Source organism: Mastigoproctus giganteus, chromosome 5 (genome assembly GCF_048544385.1).
Source record: "Mastigoproctus giganteus isolate SK-2022 chromosome 5, ASM4854438v1, whole genome shotgun sequence".
In the NCBI taxonomy this organism is placed as follows: Eukaryota; Metazoa; Arthropoda; class Arachnida; order Uropygi; family Thelyphonidae; genus Mastigoproctus; species Mastigoproctus giganteus.
Window position 1 is genome coordinate 212,779,917 of NC_143579.1, and position 18,747 is coordinate 212,798,663.

The following is an 18,747-nucleotide window of genomic DNA, read 5'->3' on the forward strand; positions in this document are numbered from 1 at the left end:
CAGACTGAAATACTCATAACATAATAAACATTTGTCTCAAATACTACCATTAATAAAAAAAAAAAGAAGAAAAATCAGCCTTTCAAATTATTATACTGCCATTAATAAAAAAAGAGAAGAAAAATCAGCCTTTCAAATTATTCTGGTTAACTGACTTCTGGATAACTGATGTTTTACTATATATTGGATTATTCAAAACATAATGTATTTCAAAGTTACTACCATTCTCTCCCAACTAACAGTATAGTTTTATATGCATTTTATTATGGATAATTTGAAATACATCTACAATGAAATTTAAAATCTGAATTGGGCTTCCCTGCAACTTGTGAATAGCTTTTCTAAAAAGACTGCCAAAACTAACTCCAGTCAAGTGTTGTTATGAAAAAGTTGAATGTAACTATAATGAAAATATACTACTGTATAGTCACCTTTAAATTTTAAATTAAATTTTGTTATTATATACAAGTGATTTCTCAGTTACTTGCATATAATAACAAAGATTTCTGAGTTTCATTCTTTTGCCACAATAATAGTCATGAAACTCAATGTATACAAGCTGTACATTTAAAAAAAAAAAAAAAAAAAGAGCTGTGTTGTTTATTATATAGGGTGATTCAAAAATAATTGAATTACACAGTGACAGCAATCACATATCTGGACATGCTGATGGAGTGGCTTTTCCACAGCTACAGGAAGTCTCTGACAACTTCATTTTCCAGCAGGATGGGGCTCCATCTCCCTTCCATCATGCAGTCTGGTGGATCCTTAATGAACATCTTCTGTGGCACTGGATTGGGTATTCCATTCAAAATATTGACCTGCCTCTGGAACAGTGGCCACTCAGATCCTCAGAGCATTTGTAAGATTATAGAAATAATTGTGATAGTTCCTTTACAAATTGATTTTGACTACATATTCATATATAACCTAGTTACTGAGTAAGAAATTTTTGAAAGTGTTCAATTCTTTTGAATCACCCTGTATATATTGTTCTTACCTGCTAAAGAGAGAATATCCTATTTTGGAATATTATTTATCTTTTAATGCTTGGAATCCATGCAAAAAAGTGACATTCCCCTTTTTTACCACTGTTGTTTACTCTGTTAATCGTGGGCAGCTATTACAAACTACAGCTTTATGATCTGGTGACTTATTCGACTTAAATAAATGGTTGAGAGTATAGAAAATGCCTTGTTTTGGGGTACAGCCAGAAAAATGTACTTTTGATTACAGTGTGAATTTTTCTTTGGTTATGTGGAATTAAATTATACAAAGGCCATTCAAGCTGATTCATATGCATGCATGGTTGTGACCTTAGAGGTCGGTCAAGTTTATGCCTCTTTGGTTTCACCTACATAACTATGGATGTGACATGTGGAGAACAGTATGCTGCTCTAAAATTTTGTTTCAGGCTCAAGAAAACATCAGCTGAAACATATGAAAGGCTAAAAGAGGCTTATGGTGAATCTATGCTTTCATATAGCACATCTGGCAAGTGGTTTAGAATGTTTAAAGTTGGATGTGATTCAATCACAAAAATCGGTGGTCTTGGAGCTCCAACCACTGCTCACCACAGAAACCATAAACACTGCTTTTGTAATTGTGAGAGAAGATCGTTGTATAATAGTAAGGCAACTGGCAGAGATGAGAGAGAGTATCAGTAGGAAGCATGCATGGTATTCTCCCTGACCATTTGCACGTGACACGTGTTTGTGGATGGATACTGCATCGTGACAGTGCAAGAGCTCGCGTTGCTCATACTGTCATTGAGTACTTAGCTAACATTATTGTCAGATATGCTCCTTATCTGCTCTACAGCCCTGACACCCTGCTATATATATATTTTTTTTTTCCCAACTTTAAAGGAGCTATGAGGAAAACATTTCCATTCATCAGAAGTAATGGTAAAGCCATCGGAGGCAATTCACAAACACGTATCAAAAAATTATTTCCGTCATGTTTTTGAAGAATGGTAGAAATTTTTCAGTAAGCGCCTTTTATGAAATGGGGACTACTTTGAAAAGGACCATCAAAATATGGATGATTAATAAAGGTATATTGTGAAAAAAAATTATGATCACTTAATTGAACAGCCCTCATATTTTGTGCATGTAAATTAAGTCGCTATTTACAGAAGAGATTAAGAGGAGAGTGGCCCTTGGAAGCTGCTCAAGAAATTTTCCTCTTGTTTTCAATATTACGTGGCTAAGCCAAGTTAAAACATGAAAGGCGTCAAAACTTAATTATTATTTATTTTTGGTTTATGCATTTAATAAATACATTTAATTTACACAACCAAGGTAAAAATTTTCAGCTGTAAGTAACTGTAATTTTTCCTGCTGTTCTAATATTGTGTTAAATGACACTGGCTGCTGCAAACTCTGTATGACAAGTTATTTAGCTGTCATTTGCAAAAGCAGTGCACACTAACACTAAGTTAATGAAGTTCACTGAATAAGCGACAGTACTAAAAAAAGAATATTACCATTTTTTGTATGGATTACAAGCAATTTAACATACAGCTTGTATGCATTAGGCTGTATGATTGGCAATGAAAACAGAACTGAGTAGTGTGTTATTACATGCAAGAAATTGATTGAATTTCCCTATGGTACAAATTATCTTTCTTATATTTGATAAATAAACACATTAATTGCCAAGACACAGACATCTATCAAAATGAAACTAAAAGATTCTTAACATTTTAAATGAGAATTAGGAAAATTCATTAAGTGTTAATGAGTGTATCTGCTTAAAATTTTCTCTTTATACTGACATTCTTATCTTGTATCTACTTTGAACTCACTTAAATAGAAATTTGTATTTTGGTCCCTTGAACTTCAATTTAATGATGTTTTACTGTATTTTATGGAGCATTAGCATCTAAGGGTGTATTGCACCACTGTATTATACAATATTGCATATTCTTGTATTAATAAAAAGGGTTACAAAGCTGGATTTTGATAAATTTTTTCATAATTGTTCCATTTGAAGTTTTATGTGTATGAATATTTTAATTCTGTTAAAATATTCTAAATTTATTTTTATTCCGTTTAGTATCTCATATTTCAAGCAAAGAACCACTTTTCTGTAGTGCTGCCTGTCTTTCTCTTGGTGAAGTAGCTCGAAATGGTCCTCTTCCATTACCCAATAGTGGAAAACCATTCAGCAAAGAAGAAGTTGTTGCAACTCTAAGATCTGTTGTAGAAAATAGTAAAATGCCCATAAAGGTATATTGACATTGGCATTTTAAGATAAAAATAATGGTATAAAATTAAATGTTCTTTTTTATTTATTTATTTATACAGAGTAATCATTTCAATACAAATGCAGGAAATTCCCGACTTACGTAATACTTGTACGTATTACAGACTTACAGAATTGACTTACAGAAATTCGACTTTACGTAAGTTTTTGCCAGCCGGTGCAAACTTAAAAAATCGTGGAAACATATTTTGCATCCCGTAGGAGGTATTAACACTTTTTTCTTTCTTTTTTTTTTGTAATTCATTCCAAGTCCTTGGAAGTTGAAAACTTTGCTATATTACTAAGCTATTTATCTCTCTAAAAGGTCATTTTTATAATGGAAATTGCACTACCCATTCATATGTTATCATATGTTCCCGTTATAAGAATCAATTTTGAATGCCTTTGTCGCCTTTGTGATATTTTTCTAAAGCACATTTCTGGAGGTCACGACCAAAAAACAAAAACGATTTGCACTTTCTGGTTTATTGGGCTTTTCTGTTAGTGCATCTAATTATAAATGGGTAGTAAACTCGATCTTATTGCATTTTCGATAATACTGATAACTGCAATTGTGTGAGTTTTTACACTGTTAATATGTGAAATGTGTTCCACTTCACACTTCAATCATATAAAAAACAAATTTTCAGAAACTTCATTTCGCTCCTATTTGCGTATTAGAATGGTGAAGGGAAGCGACCAATGAAAAGTACAAGTTGTGGCAGTGGTAGGAAACGAAACAAAATTGATTTAGAAATGAAGATGAACATGATTAAGAAGTATGAAGCAGGACAAAGTTTGTCATCTATTGCATGGGAATTAGGTCTCGTTGCTTCAACAGTGAATACTATTTTAAAGTACAGCATTTGTATAAAAGAACACGTCAAAGGATCGATGCACTTCAGATCAACAAAAGTTATCACAAAACAATGTTCAGGTGCTATATCGAAGATGGAACAGCTGTTAATAATATGGATGGAAAATCAGATTCAGAACGAGTGCCCCTGAGTTTAATGACCATTCAAGCAAAAGCAACAAATATTTATACAGATATTAAGGATAAGTATGGCGAACCCCGAGCCAGTTTTGTGGCAAACAACGGGTGGTTTAATAGGTTCAAGCATCGCGCTGGTTCCAAAACATTAAAGTATGTGGTGAAGTTGCTTTGCCGATTCTGCAGCTGCAGAGAAATTTTGTGATATGTTGGAAAAAAATATTGATGAAGGCGGCAATTTTGAGTGACAAAATTCAACACAGCAAATTTTAAACGTTGACAAGACTGCTTTGTATTGAAAAAAAAAAAATGCCGAATCAAACATACCTTGCCAAAGAGGAAAATACAATGCCAGGTTTCAAGGCATCAAAAGATAGGGCGACGCTCTTGCTTGGGGGTAATGTAGTGGGAGATTACGTATTAAAACCACTGCTTGTGTACCATTCTGGAAATCCTCGTGCATTTAAGGGCATCAATAAAGCCACCCTACACGTGCATTTCCAATCGAACCAGAGAGGATGGACAACAATATCTCTCTTTGAGGATTGGTTTAAATGCTGCTTCATTCCCAAGGTTGAAAAATCTTGTAAAGACAACGACGTTCCTTTCAAGATTTTGCTTCTATTAGATAATGCTCCCGGACATCCTATGCATCTAGATGATTTCAATTTGAATATGAGTGTCATATTTCTACTGCCAAACACGACCTATGGATCAGGATGTTATTTCGAATTTAAAAACATACTATTTACGTACAACATTTGCTCAGGCATTGTCTGCAGTAGACAATGAGAAAAATTTTATGTTAAGAGACTTTTGGAAATCTTACAACATTTACCACACCATCTTAAACATTAATAAGGCCTGGACGGAAATTACTAAAAGTTGTTTAAATGGCACATGGAAGAAAATATGCCCACGGCACGTAAAAGGCTTCGAAGGATTTGAAAAATATGAATCATATGAAGAGGTTACAGATAAGATTGTAAAGGTTGCAGAGCAACTTCAGTTGGAGGTTTTGCCAAAGACATGGGGGAGTTAACAGAGGAAGAAGAGAAGGAATAATCTAACAAAGAACTTACTGACTTGCAGGCAGTGATAGTGAAAGAAGAAAATGCTTATGAAGCTCAAGATGAACTAAATGAGCAGAGACATTTCATCACCAGAGAGATGGCAATGGCATTTTGTGAAATTGCATTGGTAATGGCGAGGTTTGAGAAGATGAATCCTGACAGCGAACAATTCTTAAAAGTTAACAGAGGGGTGAATGATATGCTTGCTTACTAGAAAGAAATCTACGATGAAAAGAAGAAAGCCACCGTCCAGTCATCCAGTAATATGTTCTTTCGTAAGATTGAGCGGCCGACCGCTTCTAAATCTCCACAGCACCTTACTTATCAGCTGATGACGTCGATTCTGGCAATGGTGCTTGAGAGGTAAAACTTACCAACGTTATGCTTGTCTCCTCTCTTTTTTTTGTAATTTTATAATTGTTAAATTTTTTAAATTGCAAGCTTTGTAATTTTTCTTGCGCATGAGATAAAAAAATTGAATAAATAATTCTGTTTACATGTTCGTTGAACATTCTTTTTTGATTCAATCAATTCAGCGAGCACAGTTGCAAGTGCTGCACAAGCATGGGGGAAATTCCAATTTGCGTAGCATTCTGCAGAACGCTATGTAAGTCGGAATTTCAGTAATTCCTCGATTAGTGCACTTAATGCGTCTCACAAAAGTGCCACACTAATTGAACTTAATAACCTGTGGAAAATAATGTAATTGGTTCCGTGACTTTTTTATTTATTGTCAAAAATATACAATACTGTATTTAAAAAATTTTTTTCAACAAATTATAATTACAAAGCACAATAAAAATTAAACAAAATTAAAAGTTAAATAAAGGAAAATATTTGACTTTTTAAAAAAAATTTAATGTGTAGTTTGATGTGTATTCTCATTCCAATTTTGCACATCTCAATAAGGAATTAAAACTTCCACTTTTTGACAAATTTGACTGCTACATTCTACATCAGGGTCAGCATCTAAGCATTGCTGCTTAAAAACATCAATAGTGTGAAAATTCTCATCAAACTCCTTTCGAGTGACCTCTTCCATGTGGGTAGGAGTTGCATCACCTTGACAATCATTGGCAACTTTGTACGCTCATTGGCTATCTAAATTTAGAAGAGCACTATTGCTCAGTTCTTTGGAATGGGATTCAATTAATTCTTGAACATTTTGGTTGTCTAACTCATTAAAACTAATGTCCTTTCCGATGCAAGTTGTTTCTTCAACAACTCCTTCCATTTCTTTTGGAAAGCCTTTAAATTCATTTGCACAGTGAGGAAGAAGTTGTTTCCACATGGCTCTCATATTGCTTGATGTAAGTTCAAGCCATGACTGATGAATGTTTTCAATGGCATCTTTGATGCTATGCTTTTTCCAGAATTCTATCAATGAAATTGCATTCTCTCCAGATGTGGCTTGAATTACCTTTTTAAAAGTCCTCAGGTAGTAAGCTTTAAAATTTGCGATAGGCCCTTGATCCATTGGTTGCAGCAAGGAAGTTGTATTGGGTGGTAAAAATATATATATTTGATATTTTCACACAAGGAATCAAGAACAATACTCCATACCAGGAGCATTGTCCAAAATTAATAAATCATTAAAATCAAGATTATTTTTTCTGCAATAATTTTCAACTGTTGGGCAAAAATAGCCTGTGAACAAATTTGTTTTGAATAGAGCTTTGATTATCCACACTTTCTTGTTAGATCTCCAAATTTTGAGTGTTATCCTTGATTTAAGCCTTTAAGAGTCCTAGGATTCTGTGTGCTATAAATGAGCATGGGTTTTAATTTTAAATCTCCCTCAGCATTATCCTCTAATAAAAATATAAATCTATCTTTGGCGACTTTATAACCAGGTTGTGATTTTTCTGTTTTAGCCAAGAAAGTCTTAGAAGGCATTCGCTTCCAGAACAATCTGATTTCACCAACATTAAATATTTGTTGATCACTATACCCTCTGTCTTTCACAATTTCCTTCAAAGTGTCTGGATATTTTTGAGCTGCCTTTTTATCTGCACTTGTAGCTTCACCTGTGATTTGAACATTATGCAAGCTGGTTCTTTTTTTAACCTCTCAAACCATCCAGAACTAGCCTGAATTCTTTATTGTCCCCTTTTTCATCTTCTGTGGCCTTTTCTTTCAAAGACGAGAAGAGACTTAATGCTTTTGATTTAATAATATCGGTACTTAGCGGGATTCGTTTTTGGTCCAAATAGACAACAGTCGCTCCATTTCAGTCATTGTAAGGCTTCTGTTTCGAGTTGTTTGCATACATTTGGAACTTGGCGCAACCTTACCTTTTTCTTTTTACTCTATGATCACCGCGTTCATGGTTTTTTTATTATTTCTAGTTTTTCTTCTAAGGAAATAGCTTTTCAACTCTTCTTTATACGATCACTTCACTGTTTCTTTTGCTCATAGCTGAAGGTAAATTATGTATTAGCTAAATTTTAAGAAAAAACAAAAAAAAAATGTACATGTACTGTTAACAGTTGATACAGTTGTCTGGCTTCTGCTAAATTAATTTAGCAGGCAACCATACATACATAAGAAAACTTGCGGTTTACTAAGAAAATATTTTCTTTCAATTTTTTTTTCATATTTCAGTTATATGAAATTAAAGCACCTGTACTGAAATTTTACTTGGCCTATATTCATGGAAGTGTGTGTGTGTGTGTGTGTGTGTGTGTGTGTGTGTGTGTGTGTGTGTGTGTGTAAACAAAAATACTTGAACATCTGAGAAAAATGACAAGTGCAAAAGATTCAAATTAAACTTGTCTTCATTCATTCGAATGATTGTGAAGAATTGTGAATGAAGTGAAAATGTGGTAACCATGCACTGTTGTTATTTATTGCTTTTGTCTCCTTTCCTTAGATAGACTAGTTTTTAGCATATATGATGTGAGTATTTTTTTATCACTTTTAAATGTGGCTTTTATCATTTAAGACTAATCATCTTTCCATCTTTCCTATAATATGTCATATCATTCGGTTCCCATTGCATCATGCAAATTATACTTACAAACTCAGCTGCCTCCAGTAAGCTCTTTACTTAAAATTGATAAACTTCTATCACCAAATATAATATAGCATTTAAAGATAAAATTTGAACGAGTAGCAAATAATGCCAATGTAAAAGGGGAAAATAGCCAAAAAAGTTCTTGCACCAAAAAGTCCAATTTAACGATACCAACAACAATTGGCCCTGCAGAGATAAATGCGGCACTCATTTATGTTTTAAATTTGTTCAGCAAACTGAAAATGAAATTTATTTTATATACTTGTAATATACCTGCATACCCCGGTTAACACTCAGGATATGTTCCTAGAAAATGAAGTGCTAAATGAAACAGCCTATACAAGGTCATTCTAACATTAAATAAATGGAAATTTCAGGTTTAAAAAAAACCTTTAAGGTTTTTTTTTAACCTGAAAGAAAAACCTTTCAGGTTAAAAAAAGACAAGTTACAATAAAGACAAGTTACAGTATTTTTAATACTGTAACTTGTCTTTATTGAATAATGTACAGTATATCATGAATAAGTCATTTGCAGGGATATTTTAATGCAATAATTGAAATAAAATCAGAATTTGTATAAATTACCATCACTTGATTGCAGTCATGGAGAGAGAGATTCTCCACTCAATGAAGATCGATTCGTAATACATTCATTAATAAAGACTACCCACCAGTTGAAGAAAAGTCAGTAAGCTTTGAAACAACAGTGTGGCAGTATCTTAGATTTTTAAATGTGTTGCAGATTAACCTATTCAGATGATGCTACACAATTAAAAAAAGATATTAGCAACTTAGGCAGAACCTTGGATAATTGTTTGTCTAATTTGAATGTAAGCTCACACCTTACCACCAGTTGATCTTCTGTGAGAGCAGAATGTCACTTCATAATCAAAATGAAACTCAGGTAACGCTTATAAATTTTGATTTTATTTCAGCTTCTGTATTGAAAAATGCCTGCAGTTCCTATAATATTGATACCATTAATTTTACATCAGATTAATTTGTGCAGAAAATGTTTATTTGATTGAGATCGATAGGTTTTCAAAACTGATACTTTTCTTCTTTCTTCTACAGATTTTGAGTGGAGGAAGGTGGAGGGTTGTTGTTGTTGTTATTTGGTTTTTAGGAGCATTAGCAACTAAGGCCATATTGCTCCGGGATATGCAGTGGTCATTCCTTGACCTTTCCGCATCCTCCATATTTGGTGGTGACGGGCTCGAACCCTGGTCTAATCAAGAAGCGTGTGCTACGCACTGCTGCTCCTTCCCATCTGGCTACGGAGGCGCCCAAGGTGGAGGGAGGGATGGATGGAGGGAGAGAGAGAGAGAGAGAGAGAGAGAGATTGAAAATATGCCAACCATTAGGGTTCACCATTGGAAAGAACATCCTCCCTTTAATAATATCATTCATAATCACCATAATTCCAATGTTCATCACATATCACTCATTTGGAGAAGTCTGCGCTCAGCTCTTTTTGGAAACTGCGGCAGTCTTGAAATTCATCATCAATCTAGGCTATAGTTTGATAATCTCAGGTAGCGAGAGTCAGGTTCCCCTTGTGATTCCAGTTTGAGTTATTCTAGATTCAGACATGCACTTATACAGAAATATATGAAAAAGACCACAAATTGTTTTACTATGACAAAAGTAGTTGGTGTAAAAAAAAAAAAAACACATAACAACCAATCAGAGATTTTAATGATTGCTGTTTAGAAGATAAGTGTCTGAATGTACTTAAAATAGTGTCTGAATGTACTTAAAATAGTGTCTGAATGTACTTAAAATAATGTCTGAATGTACTTAAAATGATGTCTGAATGTACTTAAAAGTGCCATTCTGTATATTAATGTAATAGACTTAGCTGTGTGCTTATGATAACCTTTCATAATTATGAGTATATTTAGTGATTAGCATTAGTAGAGGCATATGATGCAAGAGAGCAATATTATACAGCAATCAGCCAAAACAAAATAAAAAATTTTAAAAAATACGTGCACACACTTCCCATTTCATCCATCCATTCGCTCCAAAAGTTTGTCCAATTCTTCCTTGAATTTATTTCAGCTATCAACTTCCACAACAACAGATGGAAGTCTATTCCAGCAGTCAACTACCTGCTGGCTAAAGAAAAACTTCTGCACGTCTATTCTACAACTGTTTTTCCTCAGTTTGGGTTTATGCCCCCTCTGATTCGTAATCTGAGCAAGAGGAAGAATCACATCGGCATTGAGCCTGTTCAAACCATTCATGGCCTTGTACACCTCAATCAGATCACTTTGCAGATGCCTAGCCTCCAGACATTGCATTTTGCAGGACTTAAGCCTTTCTTGCTAAGAGAAACCCTTTGTTCCCCTCACTAATCTTGTTGCTCTTCTCTGTACTCGCTCTAGCAACTCTACATCCTTCCTAAAATGAGACCTCCAGACCTGTACACAGTACTCAAGGTGTGGCCTGGCCATTGCTGTATACAAACAGATAATCACCTTCTTATCCCTGGTAGCAAAATTCCTGTATATATCATTGACAAGACCCCATGACCTGCTCTGCTAGCCTGTCTGCACTGTCAGAAAACTTCATATTTACCCCAGGGGGATCACATCTTGTGAGTATGGGCTTGGCATACACACACATGGTCCTGAGCTGGATATAACATCATCATTCTCTTTCTTGGTGATTCCTTTCTACTTCTCTCTCTCTCAGGGTAACTTGGGAATTTTTTTTGGCTGGTGCAGCATAAGCCTCAGGCTTCCTTGCACCATATGGCGAATAATATCTATTTTTTTTTTTTTTTTTTGTTCTCTCCTTTTTCCCATTATATATATAGGGTCAGCATTTTTTTTTTTTTTTTTTATTGTTTTGGCATGAAATTTTTATGGCTGAATGCCCTTCTTGATGCCAACCCTCACTCTTTATCTGGGCTGGATATATGCGGTGGTTATTCCCTGAACTTCTGCATCCTCCGTATTTGGTGATCAAGGCCCGAACCCCTGTCTAATCAAGAAGCGTGTGCTACGCACTACTGCTCCTGCCCACCTGGCTACGGAGGTGCCATGACTAATAATAATAATAATAAAAAATAAATAATAATGTGACTGCACGATTACCCCCAGGTCTTTTTTATTCTCCACTTCCTTGAGTGTAGTACCATACAGTTTGTACATTTTTCTGGGGTTACTTATACCCATATGCAGTACTTTGCATTTGTCAAACATGCTTCCGTAGAAAACGATCATTAAACTTCAGTAGCCACTTCTCAGCCCATCTTCCCAACTTTTCTAGATACTTTTGCAGTAACATACTCATTACTGTCATTAACAGCCCTGCCAACGTTTGTATCATCTGCAAACTTTGACATTAAGCGTGATATACCTTCAACAATACCATTGATAAATATACAAAACAACAATGGCCCCAACACTAAACCCTGAGGACTCCACTAATAACATTAGTCCATGAAGAGCAGAGTCCATTGATTACCACTCTCTCTTCTCTGTCTTCTCCCTCTCAACTATCCTTTTATCCATTGTAGCAACTTGTCCTTATTGTCATACTGATTCAATTTGTACAGTAGTCTTCCATATGCAACAGTATCAAAAGCGTTCATGAAATCCAAGTATATGATATCACAATTATTTTTTGCAGCCAGTTCTTTTGTAACCACATCATAGTATCCAGCCTAATTGGTCAGACAAGACTTACTCTTGGCGCCCCTGTAGCCAGGTGGGAAGGAGCAGCAGTGCGTAGCACACGCTTCTTGATTAGACTGGGGTTCGAGCCCGTCACCACCAAATACAGAGGATGCGGAAAGGTCAGGGAATGACCACCGCATATCCCGGAGCAATATGGCCTTAGTTGCTAATGCTCCTAAAAACCCAAATAACTAACTAACTAAGACTTACTCTTAACAAAGGGATGATCTTATGAAGAAAGGCTTAAGTTCTGCAAATTGCAGCTTCTGGAGTCTAGGCACCTGTGAGGCGATCTGATTGAGGTGCATAAGGCCTTGAATGGATTGAGCAGACTTAATGCTGAGGAGATTCTTGCTCAGATTACAAACCTGAGAGGGCATAGATTCAAACCGAGGAAAGACAGTTGTAGAATAGATGTGTGGAAGTTTGTCAGCAGGCAGTTGATTGCTTGAACAAACTTACATTTGTTGTTGTTGTGGAAGTTGATAGCTTAAATAAATTCAAGGCAGAACTAGACAAACATTCGGAATGAATGGATCAGTGAAATGGGAAGGGTTTTTTTTTTTTTTTTTTGGCTGATGCTGTATAAGCTTGCTTTTTTGCATCATGTGCCTCTACTAATGCTAACTGGATAGATCCAATCCATCCCATTTGCCTTTCTTATGTTTAACTTCAATTTCTCCTCCACTTTGCTCTCTGTTATTACAGAATCATTTTGCTCCCTGTTATGAGTTTAATAAGCTTTTGTCCTCCACCTCCCTACAGAATTCCTCGTGTGTGAATGTAAATGCGGAATACTCATTCAGATTACCAACTATCTGAACAGGATCATCAACAGTCGAACCATCAATATCAAGTAGACCAATCTGATTCATCCCCTTCCTTCTAGAGTTTATATAAGTAAAGAAGTTTTTGCTGTTTTTCTTTGCATTCTTTACCAAAGCTTTCTTGTACTCTGTCTTTGCTTGTGTAACCTGCTTTACGACTTGATTACAGGCTTGCTTATGTATACCATAGGCCTCTGTGTTGCCTGATAATTTGTATGCATCCCATGCATTTTTCTTCTCTGCCTCGCCTCTCATTAGTTCATCAGACATCCATTTAGGTGTAAACCTTGAACGGTATTTCTTAGTTGGAACAAAAAGCTTAGTAGTTGCCAAGGTTACTTCTTTGAATGCTTCCCATTTAGAATTTGCTATTGATAAAATCATCAGTTGGTTTCGCTGTATAGAATTTAAAAACTGCCTGAGACCACTGTATTCACCTTTACAATAGCAAAAACCCTTCCCTTTAATTGATTGACAATGAAATTTAATGAAATTAATAATGTACATCTTTAAGTAAGTCACACATCAGTACACTGTGATCACTGCCACCTAGTGGTTCCTTTATCTGCAAATTCTTAACGCATGAATAATCACTGGTGATAATCAGATCAAGAGTATTACTTCCTCTGGTTGCCTCTCAAACGTGCTTCCATAGAAAATGATCATCCAATAAAAAAATCTTGCTAGCATGTGAGTGACCAACCCACAAGTTCCAGTCAATATCTGGGAAGTTAAAATCTCCCATTATATGACATTCTGATTTCCTGGCCCACTCTATTTCTCTATATAGTTGTTTATTATATTCATCAGAGTCATTAGGCCTATATAACAGGAAAGTGGTGTTTTGGCTCTTGCAGACTTACCCTGGTCCTATTCCACCTGTCCTTTTTGCACAGTATATTTCCTGTTTCCCTGACAATTGAGTCACCTACAATAACTAGCTCCTGTGGGACCAGCACATTCTTCCTTGAAGGTTGCTTCTGTGTTGCCTGTTGCACAAGAGTGAGTTGTAGCATTGAGTTGGGCAGCTGAGAGTTTAATGTCCCCCCCCCCCCCCAATTTAATTCCTTCAAAGGCATCTGCTCTACTCTTCAAACTCTCATAGATGCCCATCAGAACATTGAGTTGGCACTTAATTCTTGACACTCTCTGCACCTGGCACACACAGACACACAAAGACATTCTCCTTGTCATGTCCTAGATCATGTGCTGGTCCAGAAAGGTCTACATACATTTCACAAGTTGTACATTTTTTTTTGACTGTGATGCAGTGGAGAATCTCTCCCTTCGGTTGTCCCCTGAACCATAGCACTCAGGGTAGAACTCAGCTACTTTGTGCCCGTTGCTTTGCTGTCTGGTCTGGACATAATATTTGTTTAAATTCAATTTAACTGATTGACAATGAAATTAATAAATTTAATTGATCAATTGACAACACTACACTAAGCTACCAGATTCCAAAATGCAGTAATACATGTTTTGCCATCTAGTTTTGCACTTACATTATGCTATCAAGTTCGAGATAAACGCTGTGCTATACCATACGATCTAATGTACTATAATGACAGCAAGTTTCAAACTGATAAAGGTGCTACGTATATTAAGTAGTAGCCTACAAAATCTCTATCTAAATCCAAAATAAACTAAGGAGCATGATGAGAACTATAAAACAACTTATAGACAATAAATTAATATGACAACAAAAAATTATCAAAAACTATCCATTTGCTGGAGCTGAAAAATCTCCCACACGTGCTTGGCCCTCATACCAAGGTATATCAATCATGTTCTGAGAATTTTTTTTTAATTTTCATGTAAAAGGATGTCTTCTTTTCTTTAAATATAAAGAAAAGAAGACATCCTTTCTTTAAATATAAAGAAAAGAAGACATCCTTTTACATGAAAATTAAAAAAAAAATTCTCAGAACATGATTGATATACCTTGGTATGAGGGCCAAGCATGTGTGGGAGATTTTTCAGCTCCAGCAAATGGATAGTTTTTGATAATTTTGTTGTCATATTAATTTATTGTCTATAAGTTGTTTTCTAAGAAGTATGATGGTATTCATTTAATATTCATTCAGTGACATTTTGCTAGGCAAATTTTTGCTGTTATATCAGATTGATTTATATAATGCATTTCTGTACTACTTGTACTATCTGTTTTTATCAGCTATTATTTGTGAATAATCTTTTGAAGAAAACTTTTTTGTTTTTCAGTGTCGTGAAAGGGCAGCCACTGCCTCAGGATTTCTTTGTGTTGGAGACCCTCAGTTTCCTCGCTGTAAGGTAATTATGGAGGGAATGCTGAATTTTGTAAAGGAGGTAAGTTTCATGTGAAATATTGAAATTTATTTGATGTCATATCCTGAAATTATGAAGTATATTTTATTTTACGGTTTTTTTCAAGTACAGGCAGTTCTCGCTTTATGAGTTACCGGGTTTACAAGTTTTTTATTTTTATTTTCAAAGTATCAAAAATCAACAAAATTGAAAATATGAACATTAATTGCAAAAAATGAATGTTAAACATTCATAAATACTGCATTTCAAACCACGTTCATAGCTATACAATATAGTGTACTCAGCTTTACGATATTAATCCGTTCCAGAGATACCATCATATTGTGAAAATATTGTAATGTGAACCCAATAACAGATTGTTTTTTTTGTAATTCATTCCATGACCATGGAAGTTGAAATTTTCGCTATATAACTCTCTAAAAGGTCGTTTTTAAAATTTGAATTGTAGTTACCAATTTAAATCAGTAAAATGCACTACACTTTCATCGTTATCATATGTTCTGTTATAAGAACCAATTTTGAATGCCTTTGTGACATTATTCTGAAGCACATTTCTGGAGATCACAACCATAAAACAATGAAAACAATTTGCACTTTTCGGTTTATTGTGCTTTTCTGTTACTGCAAGAAGCAATTATAAACGAGTGGTAAACTTGATCTTCTTGCATTTGTGAGAAGTTAATTCGTTCCTAGTGTGTGTGCTTGTAGTTCGAGCACACACACTAGGAACGAATTAACTCCTAAAGTCGAGAACTACCTGTACATTCAAATCTCCCAAATTTAGCAACCTTGGGATTTACCAAGTTTTGGAATTTCTTAAAAACAAAATAAAAATACTGCATTTGTATACCACACCTCATCGAACTTATTACTTTTCAAATGTATGCTATGTTGAAAGAAAAATAGCATATATTACATAGAATATTGTACAGTAAAGTAAAAATATTTTATTTTCCTTTCCAAATGGGTGTTTTATGCAATAGATAATGACCGGTGTTTGCATTTTGAACTGCTACAATTTTAGGCTGGCTACTTTTCTTTTAGTCAGCATATTTAAATATGGGTTGAATATATAGGTATTTCCTGAAGTATTCATAGCATGTGAACAGTGAAAAAACTTCCTTTACACTGCTATTATTTTGTTATGCAATTTTATTATAGGACAACTTCAAAATATTGTATACAAATGAAATCTTTTTTTTTTTTCTTTTCAAATGCCAATGGATGATATTGCTGTCATTTCAGAACTATAACAGTTCAGAGGTTTAGTGCTTGGTGAATACATTTCACCAGCCTAATGCTTCATGTATATATAAATTGCAGGATCCAGGAACTGAGTTCTCCATGACTAATTGTTAGACAAGTTGCTAACTTTGTTCACAAATAGCAGTAGACAATCCCATAGCCTTCTAACAAATTTTTCCATTTGGTTGATGTATGGTAAAATTTTTCATGGCTCTGAGATGAAACTTCCATTCATCACATTCATTTCTGTGTATTGTTTGGCAAATGGTTAATCTGAGAATAAATTTGCCATTCTCCTGTGGTGCCGGAAAATGGATTGCCAGTTTTGGGAGTTGTTACCATTCTTTTACCATTTTTACCATTTTTTTTTAATAATTTAATTTTTAATTTAATGGTTAAATTTTATTATTTAATGAATGAATTATATAATAAAATAAATATTTATTATTTAATAAAGAACCTCTGACTCTACTTTAAATTTAATAAACTAAAATCATTTTTAAATGCTTTACCTCTATTAATATTAATTATTATACTGTTTAATCCTACTTGATGTCTGATATTATCAGGACGTGCACCCAGTTGAAAAATTGATGAAAGGGAAAGGAATCATTAATTTAATCTAATTGCTTTTTACTGATTAAAGTTGATTTTTGGAAGCATATAGAAGCACTTTGTCTAATGGAGAAGAATTAACTGAGTAATTTTTTATGTGTATTTATTTAATAGTTATTCTAGTGGAAAGTAAAGCTGAGAATAGGTAGGAAACCTATCATTTTAAAAAATGGGCAAAATAAGGACACTGTCTCAGGTATTGGTTATAATTCTCCTGTAAATGGGCTGAAAGTATAGTGGAGCAAATGTAAAAGGCAATACAAGATAAAATTAAATCTGGAGTAGTTTTATTAATAAATAAATAAAAAAAATGATCCCAGGATTGTCAAAAATGTTCTGATCCCTTTCTGGATTAAAAAAAAAAAAAAAATTAGAAAGAAAGATATTTAAGTGGAACTTATGGTAAGCTAATAAATGATTTGACAAGATAACAAATTCAAGAACTGGAGTGAAAAATGAAAAGATTAGTAAGTTAATTTTTTTTAACAATATTTCAAAACAAATGAAAGAAAAAAAGAATGAACAGAACAACCGATAACATTAACAATAAACTAGTGAACATATACCTGCCTTGTATCAGACAATTTTTTTTTATTTGATTTTTTTAGTAACTGCTTTGTGACTTATACACATTTTAGTATAGGTATACACATTTTAGTATATTTAATGTGCATATTTATTATGCACATGAAATAACTAATGAGAATGATACTGTTAGAGTGAAATTTCTGTCTGATGGTACTTTTAAATATCTGTTTATATTTGTTGTCTGAAAGAGGTGTTAAACTAAATGAAATTAATTAATGCAACCGATTTCCTTATATGAACGAATCGGAAGGCTTTACACCCTTGTTGAGAAAGTTAAACTATTTTTTAATTTGACAAAACCATTTTCTTTGCATCATCTAATTTAAATTTATTTTGTTATTTTGTAGATTACAGATATTGAAATTAGTTTTGTGATTGGTGATGCTCTCTGTAATGCTGCCCTTGGACCTACTTCATCTTCTGCAAGAGATATATGGACTGCTAATGAAGACAGCTTTACTGTAAGATGCTTTTTTCTTATATGCAATGGAAATCTTTTACCGAATTTCTTATAGTTCTGCATTCACAAAGTTATGGTAATTTAAAGATGATTTTATGCTCCAGTTATTTATTTTCATGGCTCTTCTAGTTCTGAACATATATTTAGAAAATATGTATGGTTCAGGATGAACAGAATTGGGAGTGGCCTACTCCAGACAGTACACAGAATAATCTCTCTTAAGTAATGATATTCAGAATGTGGAAATTACAACTAAATGTGAAAGAGAATTAGATAAGGAAATAAAAAAAAAAAAAAAAAAAAAAAAAAGTTCACATAATCAGCAATAGGCTGGTGACAGTTTCCACATCAGAAACATTATGAAGTTTTGTTCAGTAATTGTGTTATTTGGGATCACTTCATTTTGTTGCAAGAAAGTTTGGTGCATATGCTGCATACAGTTCACTATATGCAGCAATTCTGTGCATGACAGTTTGGTGCATTACAATTCAGTGTGGGAGATAATTTGTGGCATTAAGTTTGGTGCAAAACAGTTTGGTGAATGACATTTCGCTGTATGTGACAATTTGGTGAAAGACAGCTGGTGGCTACAACAATTCGATTAGTACAACGATTTTGTGAATTCTTTGGGAGAATTCAGTGTGTGGCAAAGCAAGATAGAAATTGCAAATTTTTAACACGATGTGC

At 34.1% G+C, this 18,747-nt stretch overlaps 1 protein-coding gene across 1 annotated transcript in view; it reads left to right on the forward strand.

Moving 5' to 3' along the window:
* Positions 1-18,747, forward strand: part of LOC150086083 (proteasome adapter and scaffold protein ECM29) — a 367,922-nt gene that overhangs the window by 134,715 nt on the left and 214,460 nt on the right. The window contains exons 19-21 of the mRNA XM_090374364.1: positions 3,061-3,233; positions 15,069-15,173; positions 17,948-18,061. Coding sequence (XP_090230490.1) covers positions 3,061-3,233; positions 15,069-15,173; positions 17,948-18,061 — 392 coding nt within the window. The remainder of the gene's footprint in view (positions 1-3,060; positions 3,234-15,068; positions 15,174-17,947; positions 18,062-18,747) is intronic.